This window comes from Phaenicophaeus curvirostris, chromosome 1 (assembly GCF_032191515.1).
Source record: "Phaenicophaeus curvirostris isolate KB17595 chromosome 1, BPBGC_Pcur_1.0, whole genome shotgun sequence".
NCBI classification, from domain to species: Eukaryota; Metazoa; Chordata; class Aves; order Cuculiformes; family Cuculidae; genus Phaenicophaeus; species Phaenicophaeus curvirostris.
This window is the reverse complement of record NC_091392.1, coordinates 193,290,222-193,313,172: the sequence shown is the minus strand read 5'-3', so window position 1 is coordinate 193,313,172 and position 22,951 is coordinate 193,290,222. Positions and strand designations below refer to the sequence as shown.

Here is a 22,951-nt window from a genome sequence, read left to right as displayed (position 1 = left end):
GCAAGCCGGCTTCTGAAGACTCTGGTTAATGTCCTAGAAAATAACCTTGTGCTTAGACTAACAGCCTATCACAGCTGCTCTCTTGCTGTTTCTTAAGGGTGGAGAATTGCCTGGGGGAGCAAGGCAAAGCAACAACCAGGTTATTGCCAGGCTGCTCAGGAGCAGCTCCCCCTCTGCTGCTGCACTGCTGGTCCAGAGCACAGCACACACAAGGATTTCGTTGAGCCAGCAGCCCAGCAAAGCAAGAGTTACAAAGATCAGACATATATATTGTGAAGGAAAGGCTCCGACCTCGAGGTGATGGGACCTCAGAGAGCATTTTGCCCCATTACTACTCAGTCTATCCTCTTACCAACACCCATTAGAAGGAACCACAGGATGGAGGTCAGCCAGCACTGGATCAGAAAGCCTCCCTGAGGAGTCTGGTGTTGGATTACAAGTAAGGCTGCTGCCTCTTTGGTGCCTTCATCTTCACTCTCTGCATTACAAAGTAGCCCAAACAGGGAGGGGACACAGCTGAAATCTGTTGAGGTGCAGCTCTGGGACCAAGGGTCTGAGCATCGAGACCTGCCCTCCCTCTGACTCCTTCTGCAGCCTAATTGAGTCACTTCACTGATACTCACCTCCAGTTCTCTTAAAATGTCTTGTGAGCAGTCATCCTCCCAGATGAATGGCTCTATAAAGAAGGGCAAAGCGTTAGCATTCTGAGACTTGGAGAGAGAGCAAACATTACTGATCCCTGGCCCTTTCAGGCCCTGCGTGCTATTGCTCACCACCTGGAATCTTTCACCATCAGTGTTGCTTTCATTTGCCTTATTGCACTCAGGCTGGGATGAGCACTGCTCCTCTGTAGTTCCACAAGTAGGGAAAATCCTACATGCTCCAGATCCCCAGAGTCCCATAAAAAAGAAGCCAAAATCTGTATCGCTCTGCAGCACAACAGGTTTCAGATCTCTTAAACATCATGTCCTCTGGAAGAAGGCTTCATGCCTGCTGGAGAGGTGAGGGTGGCACTTTAGCTTGTGTATTGCAGGTTTATGGAGACCAAACCAACAGTTAAATTGTTTGAGTATGGCCAGCTTAATGTCACCTGGCTTCGCTGTCTGGTGTTCGATGGCCTCATACATAGGCTGTTGGTATGGCTGTAGTTTGATTCATGGCTTTGTCACTTGACTGCAATAGTGTGAAAATAAGGAATGTTATCATGAGCCAGCAAGGACTTCACAGGTGTGAGTGCAATGTGATCACGAAATCACAGAATCACAGAATCATTATGTTGGAAAAGACCCACAGGATCATTGAGTCTAACCATTCCTATCAATCACTAAACCATGCCCCTCAGGACCTCGTCCACCCATCCTTTAAACGCCTCCAGGGAAGGTGATTCAACCCCCTCCCTGAGCAGCCTGTTCCAGCAGCCGAGTCACTTTGTCATAGAAGGCGATCAGGTTAGTTTGGCAAGACCTGCCTTTTGTGAACCCGTGTTGAATGGGCCTTATCACCCAGTTCTCTTGCATGTGCTTCATGACAGCACTCAAGATCACCTGCTCCATGACTTTCCCTGGCACTGAGGTCAGACTGACAGGCCTGTAGTTCCCTGGATCCTCCCTGTGACCCTTCTTGTAGATGGGCACACCAGCCAGCCCCGCTGATCTACAGCCCTAGTCTGGCAGCTGCTGTAGAAGCTGCTGGCTGTGTTTGGCTCATGCCAAACCCCATGGTGGGTGGCAGCAGGTAAAGGCAGGAATGATTGGAATGGGACCTATAGCAGTGCTGCCAGGTCCATGGCAACTGATTGTGGCCACAGTCAGGGTTGCATGAACGTCACCAAGGGCAGCTGTGCAGGAGGAAGCCAGGTGGAAATAACCTATGGATCCTGTGCTCCCTGGAGAAGCAGCTCTGAAGAGCTGTGCCAACTGCTTTGCTTTGCACTAAAAAGAGGAAAAAAATGAGGCCAGTTAAGCCACTTAAAACCTGATATTTGCACTCCCATCTGATGCCTGCGGTAACAATTGGATCCAGGGCTCAGTGTGCAAATTGGCACGGGTGTTCCTGAGCCGCCTGCCAAGGCTCTGTTCACTGGTGCCACACGCTGAGCCCAGCACCGGGGAGGGCTCGTGATCATCCCCAAATGACGCAGCACCAGTGTGGGATGGCAGCGGGTGTCCTGTGATTCTCCCATTGGAGCTGGGGCCAGTGCTGACATTTTCCATTACCAGAAGCACAGGCGGGGGAGGGTATTTTAAGAGTGTATTTATAAACCCATGCTCTTACACGGCTTCCCAAATTTTGGGTGAAGAATGGCAGAGACAGGGATTTGTGTTAGGTCATATGGATGCTGGTGGTTAGGAACAACAGGACCGTGACTCCTATTTGGGAGAAAAGGAGAGTAATAGGGGCTGAACTGACTGTAGTTGGTGATTGGAGGCATGGGGAGCAAAACCAGCTTGCAAAACCCTTCTGCAATGGATAAGGCAGCAGTGTTCTATCCTCCACTGAACTGCTGCAGTTCCATGTGTGCTGTTCTCCTGCCTGTCCCCTTTCATGACAGTGATACAAGTGACATTTCCATCGTAGGGGGGTACACATGCTCCAGGTAGGTGTGCAAAACACATGCCACTTCTCTGAGAGAGACCTGTATGCCCACAAGTGCATCACAGCCGCATCTCCTCCATCCATATGCAAGTGGGAAAGTGCTTTTGTGTGACATCCAGAGATGCCACCATGATATTTGGGCCTCTGGATTGTTAGGAAATGTTTGCTGGCAGGAGGAAAATTTCCTCTGCAGCTCATCTCCCATGCAGCATGACGTCTTTTTGAAAAATATAGGAGGGGTGCAATTTTCTGGTGCTGTATTTCTCCTGCTGTAACTATGTTTTTAATCACCTCATTACCCAGCACAGAAAGGAGTGCAAGGCTGCAGGTAGCAACACAGTGGGGAGAAGGCACATCGAGGTTTCAGGCTGTGTTTTTTCACTCTATGCCTTGGGGCATTACTATTACTTCCCTTGAGGACCAGCTTCTCAGCAGAAAATCAAAAGCCATGTGAAGAGGTAGCAGGGAAGACACAGCAGCAGCCCAGAGAGCCCCTGTCAGCCTGGCACTGCTGTGACCGAGATTGCTGTCAGCTCGGGAGGCTTTGTCCAGATGAGCTAATGAGGCATGAACACCGTGGTTACAGCAGCCGGAGCGCTCCAGATGACAGGGCTGAGAGCAGCCACTGTGTGCTGCCATGGACTAGGGTAAAAAGCAGCAGCCGGAGCTGTGCAGACTGGAACTTCACGCCATGGCACTTCCCACATTTTTCAGTATAAAGCAGCAAAATGCCTCCTGTGGGATCTACATTGGCCTGGGGTGTGGAGCACCTGAGCTGTTCCTCGCTTGCCAGCCAGAGGAGCAAAATCAACTCCCTTTTCCCTGCTTTCTCTCCATACTGAGTGCATGCTCCATGTATACATACCCACATCCATCTTGACAGAGTCCTGATCTCTCCTAGGCTCCCCGTATCCTCCTGTGTCATTTAACCACTGTGAGCAGTTAAACCACGAGCTGCTATTTCAGGAAGTGCACGGAAGAGCAGGTAATGCCTTTGTGACCAGCCGCATCCCAGTGCACCTGATACAGATGCACCCATAAATCATTGTAAAATGCGGTACGCAGGGGAAAACAGCCACCTCCTGCCCTCTGCTTATTTCCTGGAGCCTGAAAGCTGATTAAGAATCACTTACTTAAGCTGATGGGTTTCAAGTGATACTGCCAGGGCGAACTGCTCTCCTCGACTGCCCATTAAAGTTTCAATTTACGTACCTTGCACAGAGCCACAGAGCCGTAGGGCCAGGGTGAGAGCTGCTGGAATGACCTCTGTTAGCAGCCAGTCGGTTCATTAAATAGTAAAGAGCTGAGCAATTTCCAGCTAAATAGCACACTGAGCGTCCTTATTTCATTTCCTGTTTTTAAAGGAAGTATAAATTATTTACTAATGTGCTTAAAGTCCTTTAAGTGAATCCAGGCAGTGAAGCAAAATCTTGTTTACCAGGGCTGATGCCCAAAGGAAAGTCTTGGGGCAATGAACCCATTTGTGAACAGACATATAATAACACCAACAATTTTATCAGCTTTAATGGAAGTAATGGGGCAGCATTGAGATTGAGTCAGGCTGGTGGGTTGGAATTCTGTGTTTTGGTAACAGCTGGGTGATTGCTGCAACTTACGGATTAGGTCCAGAAAATTTCTGATGCAGTTTGGCCATTTGTAAATTTAGGGATTCTGTTTTCACATCTTGTCACTTGGAAATTTTGTCATATGTGGGAAGTCTCCACCTGGAGATTCACACCCTCATTTCCAGAGACTCATTTCACTAGACCAGTTATTCGTCCTTAGTGTAGATTGGAGCTGTTTCTGCCCCAGTTCCAATCCTGCTCTTGGATTTCTTCAGGCTGCAGGGGAGGAGACAGGACTGGGGCAGCTGAGAGCCACCCTGGAGTGGAAGCACAGCGCCCTTTCCACTCACTGTGCTGCACGATTGCTCCACCTTCCACTGCTGGACTTAGTCCTCTGTGTTCTTGCCAAGCCAAGAAACAGTAAATCCTCCTGCGTGTGAAATGTTTACAAAAGGCCTGTAAACGTGGCCCTGACTCCTGCTCCTCCCGGCCACGTTATCACTCCACTTTGCCCTGCTCTGCCGGCTTCCTTGGGCTGCTCCATGCAGGAAAGGACTCACCAGAGCAGTGCTTGGGCTCCCTGTAAGGCAACCAGCTCCACGGGAGCAGGACACTTTTCTCGGGAACTTTTCTAGAGACGCCAGAGAGCTGTGAGTAACTCGGTGAGGGGACTTTTAACAGACCTGGCAATTCAACTCAAACAGTAGCAGCTGCTCCAACTGCAGTAATAAACTATAATACTCCAGCTCTTGCAATAAGTCCCATCTGAGTCAGACTTCGCAAATGCTTTACAACTGGTGCTTGCAATTCATCCTATCTCTACTTGAATTACTTTCCAAGACCAGTCTCCGTTCATTTAATGCAAACTATCTCATCTTGTCCATCTCTACCCTGGGTTTTATTTTCCACAGCCACTTGCTGGGAAAATTCATTAACTCTGTGGTGCGGCTGAGGAAATTGCTGGTTGTAGGAATAGTGACTTGGATGCTTTTCTTTAAGGCCTCCAGCTACTGTACAAAAAGGTGGTGGGATGTAGGCTTTATTCGGAGCATTAACCTTGGTCTTATTTCTTGGAGTCACAGAGAACCTAGGAGTTTTGGATGGGGTTTAGGCTCATAAGAGTGTGGGACAGGCAGCCTGTACCTCTGAGGATGGTGAGGGTCCAGTTTTGGGACTGCTTACAGGGCATGTAGAGACAGCAGCATCCTAAGGACGCAAGGTTGGGTAGGTGCATCAAACTGTTGCATCTCGTGCCCTGTCCTGTCACTTGGCCCTTGTCCCGGCTGGGCAGAACTGATGGAAATGAGTCTGAATGATGTGTCTGAACAGGTATTCTTCCAAGTCACTGTTCCAGATTGCTCATGCTCAAATTACTCTGCTTCAGGAGAACAGCTCCTTTTGCAATGGAACACTCCACGATGAGGCTACTCAGTGCCATCTATTAGGGAGGTGAAGGGATATTCTGCCCTTGGCTTCTTGTACCTGGTACCCTCCTCTGGTTCTGGCAGCACTGTGCTGCTGCGATACAGCTCCCAGCCCACAGCAGGGCCTCTGCTGGGGCTGAAGTTTCTCCCTCATGCTCCATTTCCCATAGAGGACATTCTTCCCTGGGACCACCCTATTACAGGAGAACTTCCTCACCACGGAAAAATGTGTTCAGGAGCTGACTGGGCTAGGTGCATTATTTTTTTTTCATTCTTTAAATGATTCCATCGTTCCCATAATTGTGACTATCAGTTTTCTTGCTACTGGGAGCAGCTCTTTCCTTGCAGAGGCCATCTCGATCCTCCACAGCTTCCCCTTGCCTTCACCAGGCCTGCAGGTGACAGGGGTGCGATGAGCCCTGGACTAGCCATCAGTCCAGTGTCACAACTCCAGGAGTCTCTGCCCTAACAGCACGGGGTTGTAGAAACAGCCAGCCCCACAGAGCCCCTCCGTTAGAAACATCTCTCAGCCTCACTCACTAGATTTATACCCAGAGAGTTTTCTTCAAGCAGGCACAGTTTCTTTAAGAACCAGCTCCATCTCCTGCTGCTCACAGCTGCAAGGAGAAAAGCTCATCTGCTGTGAAAGCAGTGATTTTAGAGGCAGGGGTGACATCCCTCTGACACCCTGAAAAGGTTTTTTGGGAAGGAAGTGTGTCCTCAGGGCCAGAGCTCAATAGAGGTTCTCTAGTGATGACCCGTTCTCGAGGGGCTCTGCCGGGGTCTGTTGTGGGTAGAGACAAGGGCTCTGCTGAGGCTGTCGCAATCTCCCCATAGTATGGCCCCAAGGGCTGGGCCACAGCTTGGTTTTGCAGGGAGAGAAATGGCAAGAAACGGGCTCCTGAGGCATATCCAGCGAGGTGATGGGACCCGTGCTGTCCTGGTTGGAGATCTAGCTCATAACGCTAAATCCTGCAGGCGTCTGCACATGAGGGACCACAGGGCCAAGGTTTTACCTTGCTTCCCTCCCTCTTGCAAAATTCAGTTTGCCTCTTGCTGTGCGAGGACAGGTGGAAGGGGCTGGATTGGGCTGCGGCTGCTCCCTTGTTGCTGTCTCAGCACAGCGGGAAGGGGCAAGCCAGGTGCCTCTGCCCATACCAATTTGTCTGGGGGTGGTTTTGATGACCCTCAAGGCTGTTTCCTGATCCTTTCCTCCTCTGCAGAGCCAGCACGACTTGCAGAATCTCCCTGCAGTGCCGGCATTATTTTGCTTTGTGAAAGCAGCAGCAGCAGCAGCAGCAAGGGCAGTCAGGGACCTTCTCAGGCAGGGCATTTCCTCCCAACGCCACCTTTTGCCATCTCCCAGGGAAAGCACAGGGTATCCCCAAAATTCAGCATGCCTGTGAGCTGGGGAATCCGCTGGCCCTACACTGCAGAGGGCTGCCAGCCCCTGCTGGATGCTCTGAACAGGAGCCAGGTTCCTGGGGAGAAAGCGCGGGGATGCTGGCTTAATTGAGCCTGTTCAATGGCCTTTGGCTGCCATAAACCATGTTGCTGTCTGGGCAATGAAAGGAGCTGGGGTGAGGCAGGACAGCTTCTGATTCCTGAACCTGCTCCAAGCCGGCATCCCCCACAGTGAGGAAAACCTCCACTAACCCCCCGGCACCTGCAAGGGGCCCTCGGTGAGGGCACAGGGGCGTTCCTGGTGCTGCCAAATGCCACATCTGGGGGTAATATCCCTCTCCCATGCATCTTCTGTGTTTGCTCCAGCCCACGGCTGTGAAAGGCAACCTGGTTTGCAAGTGCAAGAGGAAATCCAAGTGCTGTGTGCCAGACTGGGGGCTGCAGTGGTAGTTTCATACCAGCTGGGAGCAGGTGGGATGTCAAGGATGCCTACCCTGTGCCTGAGAGCCAGGCAGAGGGTCCTGCCCAGAGCAGTAACCAGTGGCTGCATTGTTGTGGTACCTTATGGGGACTCAGCCCAGGTCCTCAGCAGTGCAGCAAGGCCAAAAATTTGGAATCACTGGTACCTTCCTGACCAGTACTGTTCTTCCTGCTCACAGAGAATGTGGGAACTTTGAGGCCAGCCAGGGGCTGCAGCCGAGGACCTTTTGCCTTTGCAGCCACAACCCCAAGTGTTTTCCTGTCCACCTGGGGCCTTGAGGACAAAGGGAGCTCCTTTCCCTGGGACGAGGCAGCTCCTGCCCTCTCATGACTGGCTCCATGTCACTGTGGCTGGGGAAATAGGAGACAGCAGGATTGCATTCCCTGAGGGCCGCTGCCCCTTCCCATGTTCCCTCCAGCCTAAGCAACAGCTGCTCCTGTTGTGAGGTTTATGGATAGTCCTGGACTCGATGCAGATCCAAGCCACTGACCAGCTGGGAAGCCACCAGGTGCCTTTGCTTGACCAGATTCAAGCTCTCTGGAGTGAAGGGTGTGGACACATTGCAGCTTTTTGGGGATTCTCCCTTTCAGCAGGGAGGTAAATCAGTGGAGGTGAATCTACACCCATTTGCCTGCAAACAGCTTGTCAGAGCATCACCACGTATCTCTGGAAGTTGTGCTGTCTGGCTTGGGCTGCAGACGGGGACGGCTCGAACTGAGGGAGGAATCCCATGTTGCTATTTGTAGAAGAGACTGAAATGTTCCCAGCTGTGAAGGCCGCAGCTTGGAGCCCACTGGCTTAGCCAGGCTGTGTTTAGGGAGAGAGGGGACATTCCCTTGCTGCCTAACGCCACTGAGGTCCCTGCTTTGTACCACGGTGCAGTTTGACCCTGGCCCTGGTTGTTGATGCTGACCCTGAAATGCTGATACAACACATAGTTTCTCCTTAATAGGACATGGAAAAGGCAATTCACGTCAGGGCCAGGCTTTTTGCTAATGTTGTGCCTTTCCCTGTCTTTATATGATCCAGAAATATATTGGCTGATCCCCTCCTGGGTAAACTCACCCTAAAAAAAAAAAAAGATGACATCGGGCAGATGCTTCCTGTTCTGGAAGTACTGTGGTCCCAAGCTGGAAACCAGCAAACAGAGTGGGTTTTGTGCAGGTTGGGAGGGTCTTTCCTTAAAAATTGTTTGAGACCGTGGTTGACGGGGCCTTGGGCTCAGATCCCTGCACAGAGACATCCTCAGCTCCTGGCTGGTTCCCCAAAGCCAGCGACTCATGGGCCAGGAGGGGAGGACCTTAAACACAGATGTCCTCTCAACTTGTCACAGTGTTGGGACTGTGGTTTCCCCCAGTGCCACCCCAAACCTGACCACCTTCATGGTCTTTTGAGTAAGATGTTCCTGCCTGGCCCCATCCTCCCACTACAATTTACTGCTCTCTCACTGGTGCTCACAGGCTGCTGTGGAGCTGGGCTGGAGCAGAAAAATGAGCAGGGCTTTAAATAAACTCCTCCAAAATATATGTGTGTTTGTCTTGGATCGTTTCTGGAAGCTGGTTGACAGCCGGGCTCCAGAAGCAGCGGGATGGGCGAGGGAGGGAGGGAGGAAGGGGCACTCCTCTAAACTTCTTTGCTGCCAGGGGAAAATGCATGACCACTGCACTGGAAGGAAAAATGAAAGCTTTCCTTGAAGCAGAGATTTTTCCAGCTCATCTTGTGTCTGGGGAAGGGCTGGGGAAAGCTCACATGTGCATTCATGTTTGTTTGGGTCTAGTGCATAAATGCTGTGTTGGTCAGCTTCATGATCCATCCGGCTGGGTTAGGGATGTTGGAAGTACATCCCTGGCCTTTTGGCTCTAGTATCTCCTCATAAGGTGGCTAACCTGTGTCCTTTTCCTACCCAATTTAAATCCTGAGCATCCTCCCAAACCCCTCTGCAACTGGGCTGTGGCTCCATGGAGCCCAACGGCCCCAGATCCTCTTGAGAATGCTGCTCAGCTGGTCCCTGTGAGGGCTCAGTTCAGAAAGCACAGCATGGAGTGACCTGAAGGCTTAGTTGGAGGGACAGAAATAAGGGTGCTTTACACCCAGGCCAATTTGTTGCAGACATGGGCTTGGATGAATTGTCAGTATTGATTTATACAGCACTAGGAAGGGACTAGACTCTCTTCTGCTGGCTTTGTCTATGTCCAGGGGTGCAGCTAGAGAAGAGCACCAGAAGCTGACAGTGCCTCAGCAGGTATTTCACAGCCTGTTCTGTTGTGTCCCTTCTCTCCGGAGAGATCATAGCTCTCCACAGAGGGTAGGAAGAGAGGGTGGAGGGTGAGAGACAGACACCCCTGGACGAGCCCAGGGAGAAGAGAAGGAGTTGGCTGAGAGCAGGGCATGATAGTTGGACACACTGTGAGTGAGAGAAAGATGTTTGGTGACAAGAGAGGACACAAGTCCCTCACTGGCATCTGTTCTTGTAAAATGGACCATAGGCTGCTCTTGACAGGCTCTGTCTCGCCGGTGCCTCCGTCATCACTCGAATCCTGGAAAAATTAATCCTTGGGGAAGAGGGAGGAGGGAGGTGAGGAGAGACGCGAAGCTTTTCCCACCCTGGAAACCGTCTCCACTGACATCTAGTGGCAAAATTGCCCTTCTCCTGGTAGAAAGGAGAGCTGGCTCCTCCAGGCGCTGCTGCCTCCCCCCAGGAGATGCCAGGTGGGTGTTTGAAGGAGTCATTTCAGAAGCCCTGCACTGGTCATACTGGTATTCCCTGCATAGTTCGTCTGGCTGTGTCTCAATGAGGCAGCAAAGCTGTGCCAAAACCAAGGGTCCCAAAACAGCAACGTTGGTTCCGTGACTCTGTTAACAGGGACCTGGTGGGGTTCGGCCAAGGAGTTCACACAGACCAAACCTCAACAGGGGTCTGAATGCAGCCACCGTGTCTGGGAGAGAGCTTCAACAGCTGGACAAGGGCTGGGTTGTGCCAGACAACCTCACCCACAGCTCTTCATCCTCCCTTCCAGGGTTGGTACCAGCCCCTGAGCAGGGATGCCTTCTCCACCTCCCTGTTCCCAGAGTGATGTTGTTTGCTGCCTGGTGTGTTTATGGAGACTTGATCTTTGCTTATCAACTCTGCGTGACCTGAGCAGCACAGCAGGAAAGGCAATGTGAGAAATGGCTGACAGGCAGTCAGCCTGTGGCAGTGCCTCTGAAGGGGGGCACGGGGACATCAACTGCTTAATTTTGACCCACCACTGGCCCTAATCTGCAGTCTACTGCTGTCAGCTACCTACAAACAAGAGCAGCCAGGCTGGCTCAGAGGACATCTACTCCAGAGTTTCTTTCTGTACCCGAAAGCCCGAAGAAAACTGAAAATATGACAAACCTGTTTACACCAAACACTCAGCTCCCACTGCCTTTGGTTACTCTTTGTAAGACTGTAATCAGCCAGACCCTGCCCATCCTCTCAAAGCTTGTGTGAGTTGGTAGATCTCAACCACATTTTTCTCTTTACCAGGTTGAGATACAATCTGCGTACCTTATTTCATGCAGAGGTGCTCCCAAACCTGCTCTGACCTTCTCCTGGATCTCCTCTACCTTTTTGGAGACAGAGGATCAGATGTACCCAGTGGGCACACAGCAGAATTATTTACAGAGCCATGAAATTATGGAATTAAGGTCTTCTATTTCTTCTTTTTTCATTTTTCTTTTTTTTTTTTTTGATAATTCTAGCATTTAATTTCTTCCTTTTTTGCATAGACCCCTGCAGTATCCATGTAAGGAGCAGAGTTGTGCAATGCCCCCACCTTTGTCCATGGCTGCTGTTTCTGTAAAGCTTCTGGCAAGGCTTTCCAAGAGAAGCCTTCCAGAAAGACAAGCAGATAATTTCACGCTTTTTGACCTTATCCCTCTGTCTTCCGGCAGATTTGCAAGGCAGGCCTTCTCTTTGCTGACTCTTCCCAAACAGAACATGTTTACCCACTAAACCCATGGTATTTTCATGTTTCAAATTCTACCCATTAATATTACTTTAAATTGAAGCATCACAACCAAACCACTGTAATCCTGGTTTCAAAAAAACATTGCCACTTTGCCTATCTTTGGCCACCGCACAAATTTCAAGCACGAAATTCCATCCTGCTTTTACTAATTTAGCCCGGTGCCCAAACTGCAGAGGTGACAGTGCCATTGTAAGAGGTAAAAAAAAACCCCAAACATGGAAGTTCTACCCTGTATCCACAACAGTCCTGTTTACCGAACCACGCACCTTGCAGCAAGGCATCAGGACCTCAGCCCTGTTGCTTGAGGTGCTGCACGTGCAAGAGCTTTAAGATTACATTTGGCTCTCATCTATTTTTACAGTTAGCTATGAGTAGTTAATAGATACTGTTAAAATTTACATAAATCAGCAAATTACTGAATGACAGTACAGTGAAGGGGATGGAGAACAAGTCATATGAGTAGCAGCTGAGGGAACCGGGTTGTTTAGCCTCAAGAAAAGGAGGCTGAAGGGAGACCTTATTGGTCTCTACAACTCCCTGGAAGGAGGTTGTAGCAAGGTAAGTGTTCATCTCTTCTCCCAGGTAAGAAGTGATAGGATGAGAGGAAGTGTAGAATAAAATGGTTTGGATTGGAAGGGACCTTGAAGATCATGTAGTTCCAACCCACCCACCATGGGCAGGGACACCTCCCACCAAACCAGGCTGCTGGAGACCCCATGCGACCTGGCCTTGAACATCTCCAGGGATGGGGCAGCCACATCTTTCCTGGGAATCTGTGCCAGTGCCTCACCACCCTCATCATGGAGAAATTCTTCTTAATGTCTAATCTAAATCTTCCCCCCTCCAATTTAAAGCCTTTCCCCCATGACATTGTAAACAGTCCCTCCCCAGCTTTCCTGTAGCCCCTTCAGGTACTGGAAGGTCACTATAAGATCTCCTTGGAGCCTTTTATTCTCCAGGCTGAACAACCCCAGCTCTCTCAGCCTTTCCTCATACGGAAGTGGCTCCAGCCCTCGGATCATCTTTGTAGCCCTGCCCTGGACCGGTTCCAATAGTTGCATTCCGTTCTTATGTTAAGGATTCCAGAACTGGACACAGGACTCCAGCTGGGCTCTCACGAGAGCAGAGTAGAGGGGAAGAATCACCTCCCTCGACCTGCTGGCCACGCTTCTTCTGATGCCGCCCAGGATACAGTTGGCCTTACGGGCTCTGAGCACAAATTGCCGGCTCACGTAGAGCTTCTCATCAAGTAGCACCCCCAAGTCCTTCTCTGCAGGGGTGCTCTCCATCCTGTACTGAAACTTTGGATTGCCCCGACCCCGGTGTAGGACCTTGCACCTGGCCCTGTTACACCTATCGAGGTTCTCACAGCCCCACTTCTCCAGCCTGTCCAGGTCCCTCTGGATGACAACCCGTCCTTCTAGCCTTGCCGCCAATCCCTGTGCCCCTTTATACCGCTTTTCTAGCCGGTTTAATGCCGAATGTGGGCGCTCGCAGCAGCCCGCTGGCGCGGGAAAAACCCATCGGCAGCGGAAGGGTTAAGCCACCCCAACATGGCGGCGCCCCGGGAAGACTACATTTCCCATCGGCCCCCGCCCGCCACCCCACGTGACGCATTCGGGCCAATGGGGAGCGGCGGAAGGGGCATATAGCCCAACCCCCGGGGCGAGCGCCCTCCTTTCCGCCGGGCGGCGCGGCTCAAGATGGCGGTGCAGATCTCCAAGAAGCGCAAGGTGAGGGCGGCCGCCACGCTCGCTGCGGCTGCGAGGCGCCTCCATATCGGCGGCGTCGCGCCCGAGGCGGCCCCGGGCCTCGTCGGGGCTGGAGGGCGGCGAAGGGGCAGCGGCGGATGCGGGAGGATGGCGGCGGATGCGGCGCGGCTCGGCCTGGCGGGGAACATGGCGGCGGGGGGGCCGGGATTCCCCCTCACAGCCCTGCATGGCGCTGGTGTGCGCAGGGCAGGCGGGCTGCGGCGCGGAGCTGGGAGTGGGTGACCGCAGTGTTGATTTCCCTTCTGTTTTAGTTTGGGTTCATTGACTCCCTGCTACTGTGGGTCCGAGGGTGCAAGGCTCTGCCCGGGAGCGGGAGGGAGGCTTGTGCGCTGTCAGATGGGAGTGGGAGCCCTGTGGAGCTGGGAAAGGGATGTGACCCCGCTAATTATGTCATGGGAGTTCACACCGAGTCGAAGTACCAGCACAACATCGTAGAATCGTGGAATTCACTAGACTGAAAAAGATCTCTTGGATCATAGAGTCCAGCCGTTCCTGTCTGCCAATAAACCATGTCCCTGAGCACCTTGTCTACCCGTCTTTTAAACAGTTTCAGGGAAAGTGACTCCACCACCTACCTGGGCAGCCTCTGCCAGTGTCCGATGACCCCTTCTGTGAAAAATTTCTTCCTGATACCAAGTCTGAACCTCCCCTGGCACAGCTTGAGGCCATTGCCCCTTGTCCTGTCACCTATCACTTAGGAGAAGAAGCCCATACCCTCCTCCTCTCTACAGCCTCATTTCACATAGTTGTAGAGAGCAATAATGTCTCCCCTCAGCCTCCTCTTCTCCAGGCTAAATAACCCCAGCTCTCTCAGCCTCTCCTCATAAGACTTGTTCTCCAGCCCCTTCACCAGCCTTGTTGCTCTTCTCTGGACACACTCCAGAGCCTCAACATCCTTCCTGTAGCAGGGAGCTGTGATTTCAGCTTTCAGCACAAAGAGTAGCTGTAGCAAGGTGTGGATCAGGCAGTGTTTTAAGTTCCTGCTAGAAGTGAATTGTCTCTGGGAACTTCAAGGGAATGCCGTAGTGCAGGGTTATCCCAGGGATGAATTGCACCCAAACTGAGAAGGTGGAAGTCTTGCATACAGGCTAAGTACTTTCAACAGAGCTTGACTTGATCTGTTTGCTTTTTAGTTTGTCGCTGACGGTATCTTCAAAGCTGAGCTGAATGAATTTCTGACTCGTGAGCTGGCTGAAGATGGGTACTCCGGGGTAGAAGTCCGGGTCACTCCAACTAGGACCGAGATTATCATACTTGCCACCAGGTAACTGTGATGTTGCTGTTGACTCAGAGGTGCTGTGCAAGGGTGTAAGGGATGCTGTTGCAGGCTGAAGTTTGGAGTGGTAAATACTATTGCAGGAAGCTGCTCAGGAAAGAGATCCTGAAGTGATCTTTAGTGATTCAGCAGTCCCAGAACTGAGTTAGATGATTAGTCTGGAAACTACTTGAGATACTTACTGGCTCAGACCTGGTGACACTTTCCTTAGTTGTGCTTTATGTTTTTTTCCAGAACTCAAAATGTCCTGGGCGAGAAGGGGCGCCGCATCCGGGAGCTGACGGCTGTCGTGCAGAAGAGGTTTGGATTCCCTGAGGGCAGCGTTGAGGTAAAACTGTCTCAGTTAAACGAGTAAGTGGGTTGTGCACTGTCTGGATAGTGTGGACTGAAAGGCAGTTTAACTTAAAGATAACTCGGGGAACGTTTTACCAGTTCTTGCAAAGTACTCTTGCACTGCAGTATGCTTTGCTGTTTGTGGTATTTTGAGTGCTGCAATATTGGCTGGTTTTCTCTGATTTCCTAACAAAGAGAATGCAGATAAAACTTTAAACTTGTATGTAAATATCTTCGAGAATGTTGCTGTCTTAATATTAAAGTGAGAAACTAGTCTAACAGCATGATGTTCCACACCTGTTGAATTTATAGTGCTTCTGTCCTTATAAACAAACTATTTCAGTGCAGAAGCATTTCTTGAGAGTTTTTTTGTGTGGTACTGTAATGCAATAAACAGAAGAGTAACACAGCAGTAAGTTCCTGTCTTTCAGTGTTTGAAATCTGCTGCCCTTACTAGTTTTTGCCTCTGGAAAAAAATGGGAATGTGGGGGGAATGGGTGATTTGGAATGGTGGTCACATTTATTCCTGCTTGACAGTGTTGCTGGATCATATTATACAGTGAAGACTAATTGTCTCCAGCAAATGCCTAAACATATTGAAAGGCACAAACTCTCACAGAGCATGTCATGATGTGTCAGCTCTGGGAATATTGTATGCATGATTTTGAACGCCTGCTTCTTCTGAAGTGTCAGACTTCAGTCTCTTGGAGATGTTGGATTAAATACACCTCACTCTCCCAGCTTTCAAAAAAATCAAACCTTTTCATGGGTTTGATTTTAATACTTAAGTAGGCTTATGTATCTGATGTGTTGTGAAAACTGTGACTCAAGAGACGTTCTAGTGATTCTCTGGGTGCCTGTATCCAGTGATACCTGATGTTTTGGAGCTCTTGGAAGCAGCAACTCTTTGAGACTGCACTGTGGATGTGTTAAGTTTCTTGACTTTGAGTGGAGTGTCATCTGTATCGCAGCTCTGCTAGGAGTAGGTGGGCACTAAGAGAGTTAAGGGATTGTAGTGTCTCAGAATAAAGCTGCATGTAAATGTGGAAGGACTAGCTGAATTGGTGTAGAGGATGAGGCATAGAATAGTATGAAGCTCCTATGTTCTGTTAAAAGTATTTTGAAATGCCATGCTGTTTCTAAGTTTACTTTTCCCTTTTAGCTCTATGCTGAGAAGGTGGCCACAAGAGGTCTGTGTGCAATCGCCCAGGCAGAGTCCCTGCGGTACAAACTTCTGGGAGGTTTAGCAGTGCGTCGGTGAGTAGAGCAAGTTGTTGTGACGGCACCGTGAGAAAGTGTGGGATTCAAATGCCGTTTCAAAGAAACTTTTCCAACTTGTCTTTAGTTTGAAAATTTAAACTTGTAATGCTGCACTTGGAAAGGGCAGTTCTTACATTAGATAGTTTTACCATATAGAAGCTTTTTGTTGAGTACACAGTAACTTTTGTCTGTAATTGCTAGATAAAATATGGACGTGAAAGTTGGACTCTGAGTATCACATTACAAGTTGTGTGACTGGTGTGCTTGCATTTATTTCTTTGGGAAAAAATGGATGGAGCAATGAAACACAATTTCACGCCTTCTGGCTGAATTGTAGTCCAAGTGACAGTGGCCTAGCTTTTCAGATCCCTTCGGTGATGATGAGATGACGAGTCAGAAGCGGGTGGCTCTTGTTGTGGTGCCTCTGCAGCATCATGTTCTGTGATACTGCTTGTGGTCCTTCAGCAGGAGCATCCTGTCATCATTGACTGATTTAGAGGCATTTGTCTGAGAAGGGATGGGGAGCTGCACTCCTAATGTGGGTGAATTGGCCACCTTCAGCTGTGGAGCTGCTTTTGTGTCACAAAGGATGTCTGCTTGTCCTTGTTCCCACAACCTTACAAGGACTGTTAAGTCACAAGATTTCATTAGGCTGGGTTTGACAGTGCTAAAATGGTGTGGACACTATGCGTTGTGTAGCATTGACAGAGCTTTGATTGCATACGTGTGCATTCTGAAGGCTTTTTAGAAACAAAAATTGAATTGTGATTGTCTGTGCTTGAAATTGATGTACAATACCTGCACGGAGCCATGTGTGTTTGGGAGAGTGGGAGTAAGGCTGTTGCTGCTCTCTTCCTCAGAGCCTGCTATGGTGTCCTCCGCTTCATCATGGAGAGTGGTGCCAAGGGCTGTGAGGTGGTTGTGTCTGGCAAACTGAGAGGTCAGCGTGCCAAGTCCATGAAGTTCGTGGATGGCTTGATGATCCACAGTGGAGACCCAGTGAATTACTATGTTGACACAGCTGTGCGTCACGTCCTTCTCCGGCAGGGTGAGTGGATGGGGTGCAGATGCTTTGCAGTTCTGTTGGTTACTTCTGTCATTGCTTCAGAGCCAAAAGATCGCAGCTCCTGCTGTCCTGTGCCTGCAGGTTGGAGGTGGTAGCTCACATGATTCTGATGTACCACTAATGTTGCAGAGTAGTTCAGTTGTGTTACCATGAGTTGTACTGACTCTGAAAAGCTGCTTTCTCAGGTTTTTGCAACTAAGCTCTTACTCGAGTTTGCACGTTTCATCTGAAGCAGAGATTTCTTTGCCATTTTTATATGAATGGGAAATGGAGAAGAGGCCTTCAACAGACAACAGAATTTTGTGTACTCATCCAAGGTCATTCACTTTTCTAGTGGTGGGGATTGAATGTTTCCAGTTGAGAATACAGCTTTAGATTTTCCAGATACTCTCATTTGGGTCCTGTGGCCTCTTGAGGTTGGCAGCAAAACAGCTTAAAAATAAAACGTGCATTTATTGCACTTAAGAGCTGTTGGCAGTTGGGATTCTGGCTTTCTTGGTTCTTAGGGATAGGTAAGCAAAACATGGGTGCTACAATACTCAAAAAAGCAAGTGTCAGACAGTTTTCCCTCATAGATGTGTCCTGGCGAGGCTTCCCAGCTAAACCAGCCAAGCCTGCTTCCACTTATCCTTGCCTGGTAAAACACAAATGACTTCTGCATCTTAATTGACTTCAGGTTACTTAATTGCAGAACACCTGTTGTAGGGATACTAACATAGTCAAAGCTGTTTTCCACCTTCCCTTCAGTGATGATACGATGACGAGTCAGAAGGGATGTCCTTGTATCATTGCAGCCTGTTCAGTGCCACGTTCTGTGGTGCTGTGCTTATGGCTACTTTGAGCAAGATATCCTACTCATTGAATGATCTAGAGGCATTTGTCTGAGAAGGGATGTGAAATAACCCGTGTGGTTTCCTAGGAAGGTGAGCAGAGTTATTCCAGGAAGGGTAGGGTTTAAAACCAGGGTTAGCATGACTTAAGGGTAGAGCTCATTTTCATGACAGTCCCAGGTTGCAGTTAGCAAAGTCAGTGAATTGGACAGAGGTAAACAAGCTGATGTAAATTCACAGCAATTGGATTTTCAAGCTATAGCACATTTGTGTTAATCAGCTTGCATCTTCAGTAGTGTTAGGAGATCTTTTTGGTGTAGATAACATATTTTGTAAACTTGGGGCTTGTCCCCACTGAATGTGTGCTTGATATTTTTTGTTAAATTAGTACGTCTGTGTTGTCCTGTCACTCTTTTCAGGAGTACTGGGGATCAAAGTAAAGATCATGTTACCCTGGGACCCAAGTGGAAAGATTGGCCCCAAAAAGCCTCTGCCAGACCATGTCAGCATTGTGGAACCCAAAGAGGAGATCTTGCCCACCACTCCCATTTCAGAGCAGAAAGGTGGCAAACCAGAACAGCCAGCCATGCCTCAGCCGGTTCCCACTGCCTGAGGGGGTAAGTGTCTGTGAGTGGTGGGAGGTAGCTTTGGTGAGGATCTGTGTGAAAAGATGTCACATCACTGAAAAAAGCTGTTGAGTAGCTGGGATGCTGGGGAGAAAAGCTGCTGCACTGTACCAGGTGCAGTGACCAGCTGGGTGAGGTTTGGAATATTGCACTGGATGAGGGGGAAGTGGGCGTAGTTTAAGGCAGACTGCAAACCAGCTAAGCAAACTTTTCAGTGAGAATGAGACACAAGTCTGAAAGGTAATATCCTTGTCCAAGTGCCTTGTTTCATAGTGTGTTCTACAGTGTGAATTTGGGGACCTTAGGTAACAATTTGAATGACGTGAAGGCTTTTTTCTGAGAAAGGTTCTGTGCTTTGGATATTTACATGTTGTACCACCTGTTGCTGCCAATGTGCCGTTGACAGCGTAGGGTATGTGTTCCTCATGCCCCCATCTCATGCGATCCAGTTTGGGATAGACTTAGAAGCCAGTAACGTTGAGCACAATGTGTAGGCTAGTTTTGTAAGTAAATAATCAAGGTTTAAATACTTTCTCCCTGAATGAGTAGCTTCTAAGAAATTGATAGCTTGGAATTGTCTTCTGTCTACTGTGGGTTGCTCCCGGTGAAAATACACAAGTTGCTGTTTTTAAGGTTTTTCTCCTTGTGTCCAATTAATGCAGCAGGAGGCACAGGGTCTTTTCCAGAAGAACTCCTTAGTCTTCTGGTGTGAGCCAGGCTGTGGTGTCCTCTGGCTGAAGCTGGCCTTGTATGAACAGGGAGTATTCAGGGAGTTTGCTTAGCAAGGTCTGCCTGTGGGGAGAAGGAGGATCATTGGCTAAAATGCAGGAAATGAGATGCCATTTAATTTGAAAGCTCTGAGCCTGTTTTTTCAGTATTTGGAATGGAAAATGGTTATGGGAAGTGGTTTACTGCCATCTCACTCAATATTTTGTTTTTTTGTTGTAGGTTTTGTAACATCTGCAACCAGAAGCTTGACTGTCCTGAAAACATCTCTTAATAAAATCACAAAAGACAGTGTTTGTGAAGGTGCTTTTTTTTTTTTTTTAACTTCTGCAAGATGTATTCTGGGAAAGCCTTGCTCCTGCCTTTGGTATGGAAGGAATTCTGTTGCATTTCTTCCACCTTCCATTAACCTGTTGGTGTGAATTTACTACATCCTGATTTACACAAAGTGGGGGCAGAATGCTGATTTCTAGGTAGAGCTAGAGCGGCAATGCAGAATTTAGTGAATCATAAATGACGCTCCATGAACTGGAGTAGTACTCTAACTCTATGCTTCTGTACCAGTGCCTTTCTGTGAGTTTCCAGAAGGGGGAGTTTTTTTTTTTTTTAGCAGTGTCCAAAGCAATTGCAGTAGTTTATACCTTTCTGGCTTCAACTGAAGTATTGCTATATTCTAAACACTTATTTTGCCTCTCTACTTCCATTTTTCCTGTCACTAAAAAGACGTTCACTATGACTTTCAGGTCTATAGACCTTGTAGAGAAATTGCAGCTCAGGTAACCTTACTTGGTAGAGATACGGGGTGAGATAAACAACTGAGTATGTATTAACACGTTAGTTGGGGGAGGAAAAATTACACACTCTGGATTTCAAACCTTCAGTCCCAAGCTTTGAAATGGAAATATATTTGGGCTTCCTTTGAGACTTGAGTAGGCAGCCCATTAATTTGTCACTATATTAATAACTGACTTCATTGAGCTGTTTGAGAACATTGATCGATCCTGAAATTGGTAATAGGTGACGAGGGTACTTAGGCTATTGAAATGCATGCTCTCTGTGCAGGGATGCATTTTCACTTCTGTTCCATTGCTCTATTCCTGTCTTTTGATGCTGTTATTGTCTGTGGCAGTCAAGCTAAACCTCTCTAACTGAAGCAGTGAGCATTTTGTTAAGTTTCAGGCAGAAATTTTAGTTCTGTCAGCTTCTTTCCCAGTGTGTTTTTTGAAGTCCAGTGCAGTAATGGGAAGAGACTGTTAACACGCATTGTAAGAGTTCATGTGTTGTACAGCATCAAGGCTTTGTTTTGTTAAGATTTTGAGATGTTCAGAAGCTGTTGCATTAACAAAAAATGTAAAAATCTGCCAAATTTGGTGCTTAGGAATAGCTTCTACGTCCACTTTTCCATTTTCAGGAGGCTTCTCTGCAGGAGCTAGGCAAGTAACTCATGAACTGGAATTTCAAACTGGCTCTGTTAGGAACTGGTCTGCCTGGCAGTGTATGTGGATGTGTAAGCCTCAGCCTTCCTGTTCCCAGCTTCTCTGGCAGGCCTCCTGGAAACTCAGCCTGGCAGGGTGCTGGCTGGGCATCTGGTTTAGTCTGTCAGACAGATTTGCTTTCTCAAGAGTGCCAGTGAGTCTGATTTCAGGTTTCTGTGCACATCTTCCAGTGGAAAGCTTAAATGTTACCACATGGTAGGTGTTAGACATTAAATTTTAATTTTTTAATATGAATTTTATTTGAAAAAAATTAAAAGTGACAGACCAGCTTTGTCAATTTATAGGAGCAGGAAATATATGAAAGCTGGAAGGCCTGAGGCAATAGAAAATTGACATACAGTGCAAAGCCTTGCATGTTGTATCTATATTTTTAAGGTCCCAATATACTAGGTGATGATCAGCTAGGAATTTCCCCTGCAGTCTTCCAGTGAGGGCTGGCTTTCCTGCACATCACTCAGTTTCTGGTTTAACCCTGTCCATCAGGCGATTAATCTCTCGGTGCTGATGACTGGTAGAATCAAGAGATGTTTAGTTGCTTATGTGTAAGAGATGTGCAAGTAGTGTGTTTGAGAATGGTATTGCTGGACTTCTTGATAGATCCATCATGTTGTGAGGAGTTGAGGACATCATGGATTACCATTCTGGTGAGGCTCCACCTTAAGTACTGCATCCAGCTCTTGAACCCTCAGCACAGGAAAGACAGGCCAGAGGAGGCTACAAAAATGGTTAGAGGGATGGAACATGTCTTCTGTAAGGAAAGGCTCAGAGAATTTGGGTTATTCAGCCTGGAGAAGACTCCAAGGAGACCTTACTGTGGGCTTTCAGTACCTTAAAGGAGGCTTATAAGAAAGATGGAAATGGGCATTTTAGTAGGGCCTGTAGTGGTATGACATGAACTAAACAAAACAGTAGGGAGGTGATTGTGCCCCTGTACATGGTGCTGGTGAGGCTGTACCTCTATTGCTGTGTTGGTTTTGGACCCCTCAGTACAAGAAAGACATTCAGTTACCGGAGTGTATTCAGAGAAGGGCAGTGAAGCTGGTGAAGGGGCTGTAGCACAAGTACAAGGAGTAGCTGAGGGAAGTGGGGTGGTTTAGTCTGGAAAAGAGGAGACTGAGGGGAGACCTTATCACTCTCTACAACTACCTGAAAGGAGAGTGTAGTGAGGTGGGTGCTGGTCTCTTCTCCAAAGTAAAAAGTGCGAGGACAAGAGGAAATGGCTTTAAGTTGCATCAGGGAAGGTTTAGATTGGGTATTAGGAAAAATTTCTTCACTGAAAGAGTGGTAAGGCATTGGACCAGGCTGCCCAGCACAGTGGTGGAGCCTCATTCCGTGGAGGCATTCAAGAAATGTGTACATGTGGCACTTCAGGACATTTTTAGTAGGTGTGGTGGTGTTGGGCTGACTTTTGGACTCTTCCTTTAGAGGTCTTTCTGACCATCATGATTCTATGATTCTAAAAGAGGGGAGATTCAGGCTAGATGTAAGAAAGAAATGTTTTATGGTAAGTGTGGTGGGACACTAGCACAGGTTGCCCAGAGAAGCTGTGGATTCCCCATCCCTGGAAACATCTAAGGTTGGTTTGGATGGGGCTCTGAGCAACCTGATCTAGTGAAAGATGTCCCTGTTCACGGAGCGGGGGTTGGACCAGATCACCTTTAAAGATCCCTTCTAGCCCGAAGTGGTGTCCTATGATTATCCCATAATGGTCAAGGTTTGCAAAAGTTAACTGAAATACCTTTCTAGCATGTTTTGGTTGGAGTTTGACAGAATCACAGAACAACCAGGTTGGAAGAGACCCGCCGGATCATCGAGTCCAACCGTTCCCATCAAACACTAAACCATATCCCTCAGCACCTCATCCACCCGTGCCTTAAACACCTCCAGGGAAGGTGACTCAACCACCTCCCTGGGCAGCCTGTTCCAGTGCCCAATGACCCTTTCTGTGAAGAATTTTTTCCTAACGTCTAGCCTAAACCTCCCCTGGCGGAGCTTGAGGCCATTCCCTCTTGTCCTGTCCCCTGTCACTTGGGAGAAGAGGCCAGCACCCTCCTCTCTACAACTTCCTTTCAGGTAGTTGTAGAGAGCAATGAGGTCTCCCC

At 48.7% G+C, this 22,951-nt stretch overlaps 2 protein-coding genes and 2 non-coding genes across 4 annotated transcripts in view; 3 read left to right on the top strand and 1 right to left on the bottom strand.

The window, feature by feature from the left end:
• The window catches only part of ARHGEF17 (Rho guanine nucleotide exchange factor 17), a 297,301-nt gene extending 286,692 nt beyond the window's left edge, over positions 1 to 10,609 (bottom strand). The window contains exon 1 of the mRNA XM_069883328.1: positions 10,605 to 10,609. The gene's annotated coding sequence lies outside the window, so the exon portion shown is untranslated. The remainder of the gene's footprint in view (positions 1 to 10,604) is intronic.
• A 2,496-nt stretch (positions 10,610 to 13,105) lies between these two features.
• RPS3 (ribosomal protein S3) lies at positions 13,106 to 19,644 on the top strand. Its single transcript, XM_069883303.1, has 7 exons — positions 13,106 to 13,197; positions 14,370 to 14,500; positions 14,747 to 14,840; positions 16,008 to 16,102; positions 16,966 to 17,153; positions 18,421 to 18,618; positions 19,576 to 19,644. The coding sequence occupies exons 1-6, from the start codon at positions 13,168 to 13,170 to the stop codon at positions 18,612 to 18,614; spliced, it is 732 nt and encodes a 243-aa protein (XP_069739404.1). The 5' UTR covers positions 13,106 to 13,167; the 3' UTR covers positions 18,615 to 18,618; positions 19,576 to 19,644.
• On the top strand, positions 16,475 to 16,621 carry LOC138716897 (small nucleolar RNA SNORD15). The gene has a single exon (XR_011336765.1). It is a non-coding gene; the product is annotated as a small nucleolar RNA SNORD15 (small nucleolar RNA).
• Positions 17,913 to 18,061, top strand: LOC138716896 (small nucleolar RNA SNORD15). Its single transcript, XR_011336764.1, has one exon. It is a non-coding gene; the product is annotated as a small nucleolar RNA SNORD15 (small nucleolar RNA).
• Positions 19,645 to 22,951: the final 3,307 nt, after the last annotated feature.

What these genes read in the sequence shown, in the direction of transcription:
- RPS3 (XM_069883303.1), top strand. Translation starts at nt 13,168, where the DNA reads ATGGCGGTGCAGATCTCCAAGAAGCGCAAG. An exon ending in ATTATCATACTTGCCACCAG is followed by an intron (nt 14,501 to 14,746) that starts GTAACTGTGATG and finishes GTTTTTTTCCAG; the next exon opens with AACTCAAAATGTCCTGGGCG. An exon ending in GGAGGTTTAGCAGTGCGTCG is followed by an intron (nt 16,103 to 16,965) that starts GTGAGTAGAGCA and finishes TCTCTTCCTCAG; the next exon opens with AGCCTGCTATGGTGTCCTCC.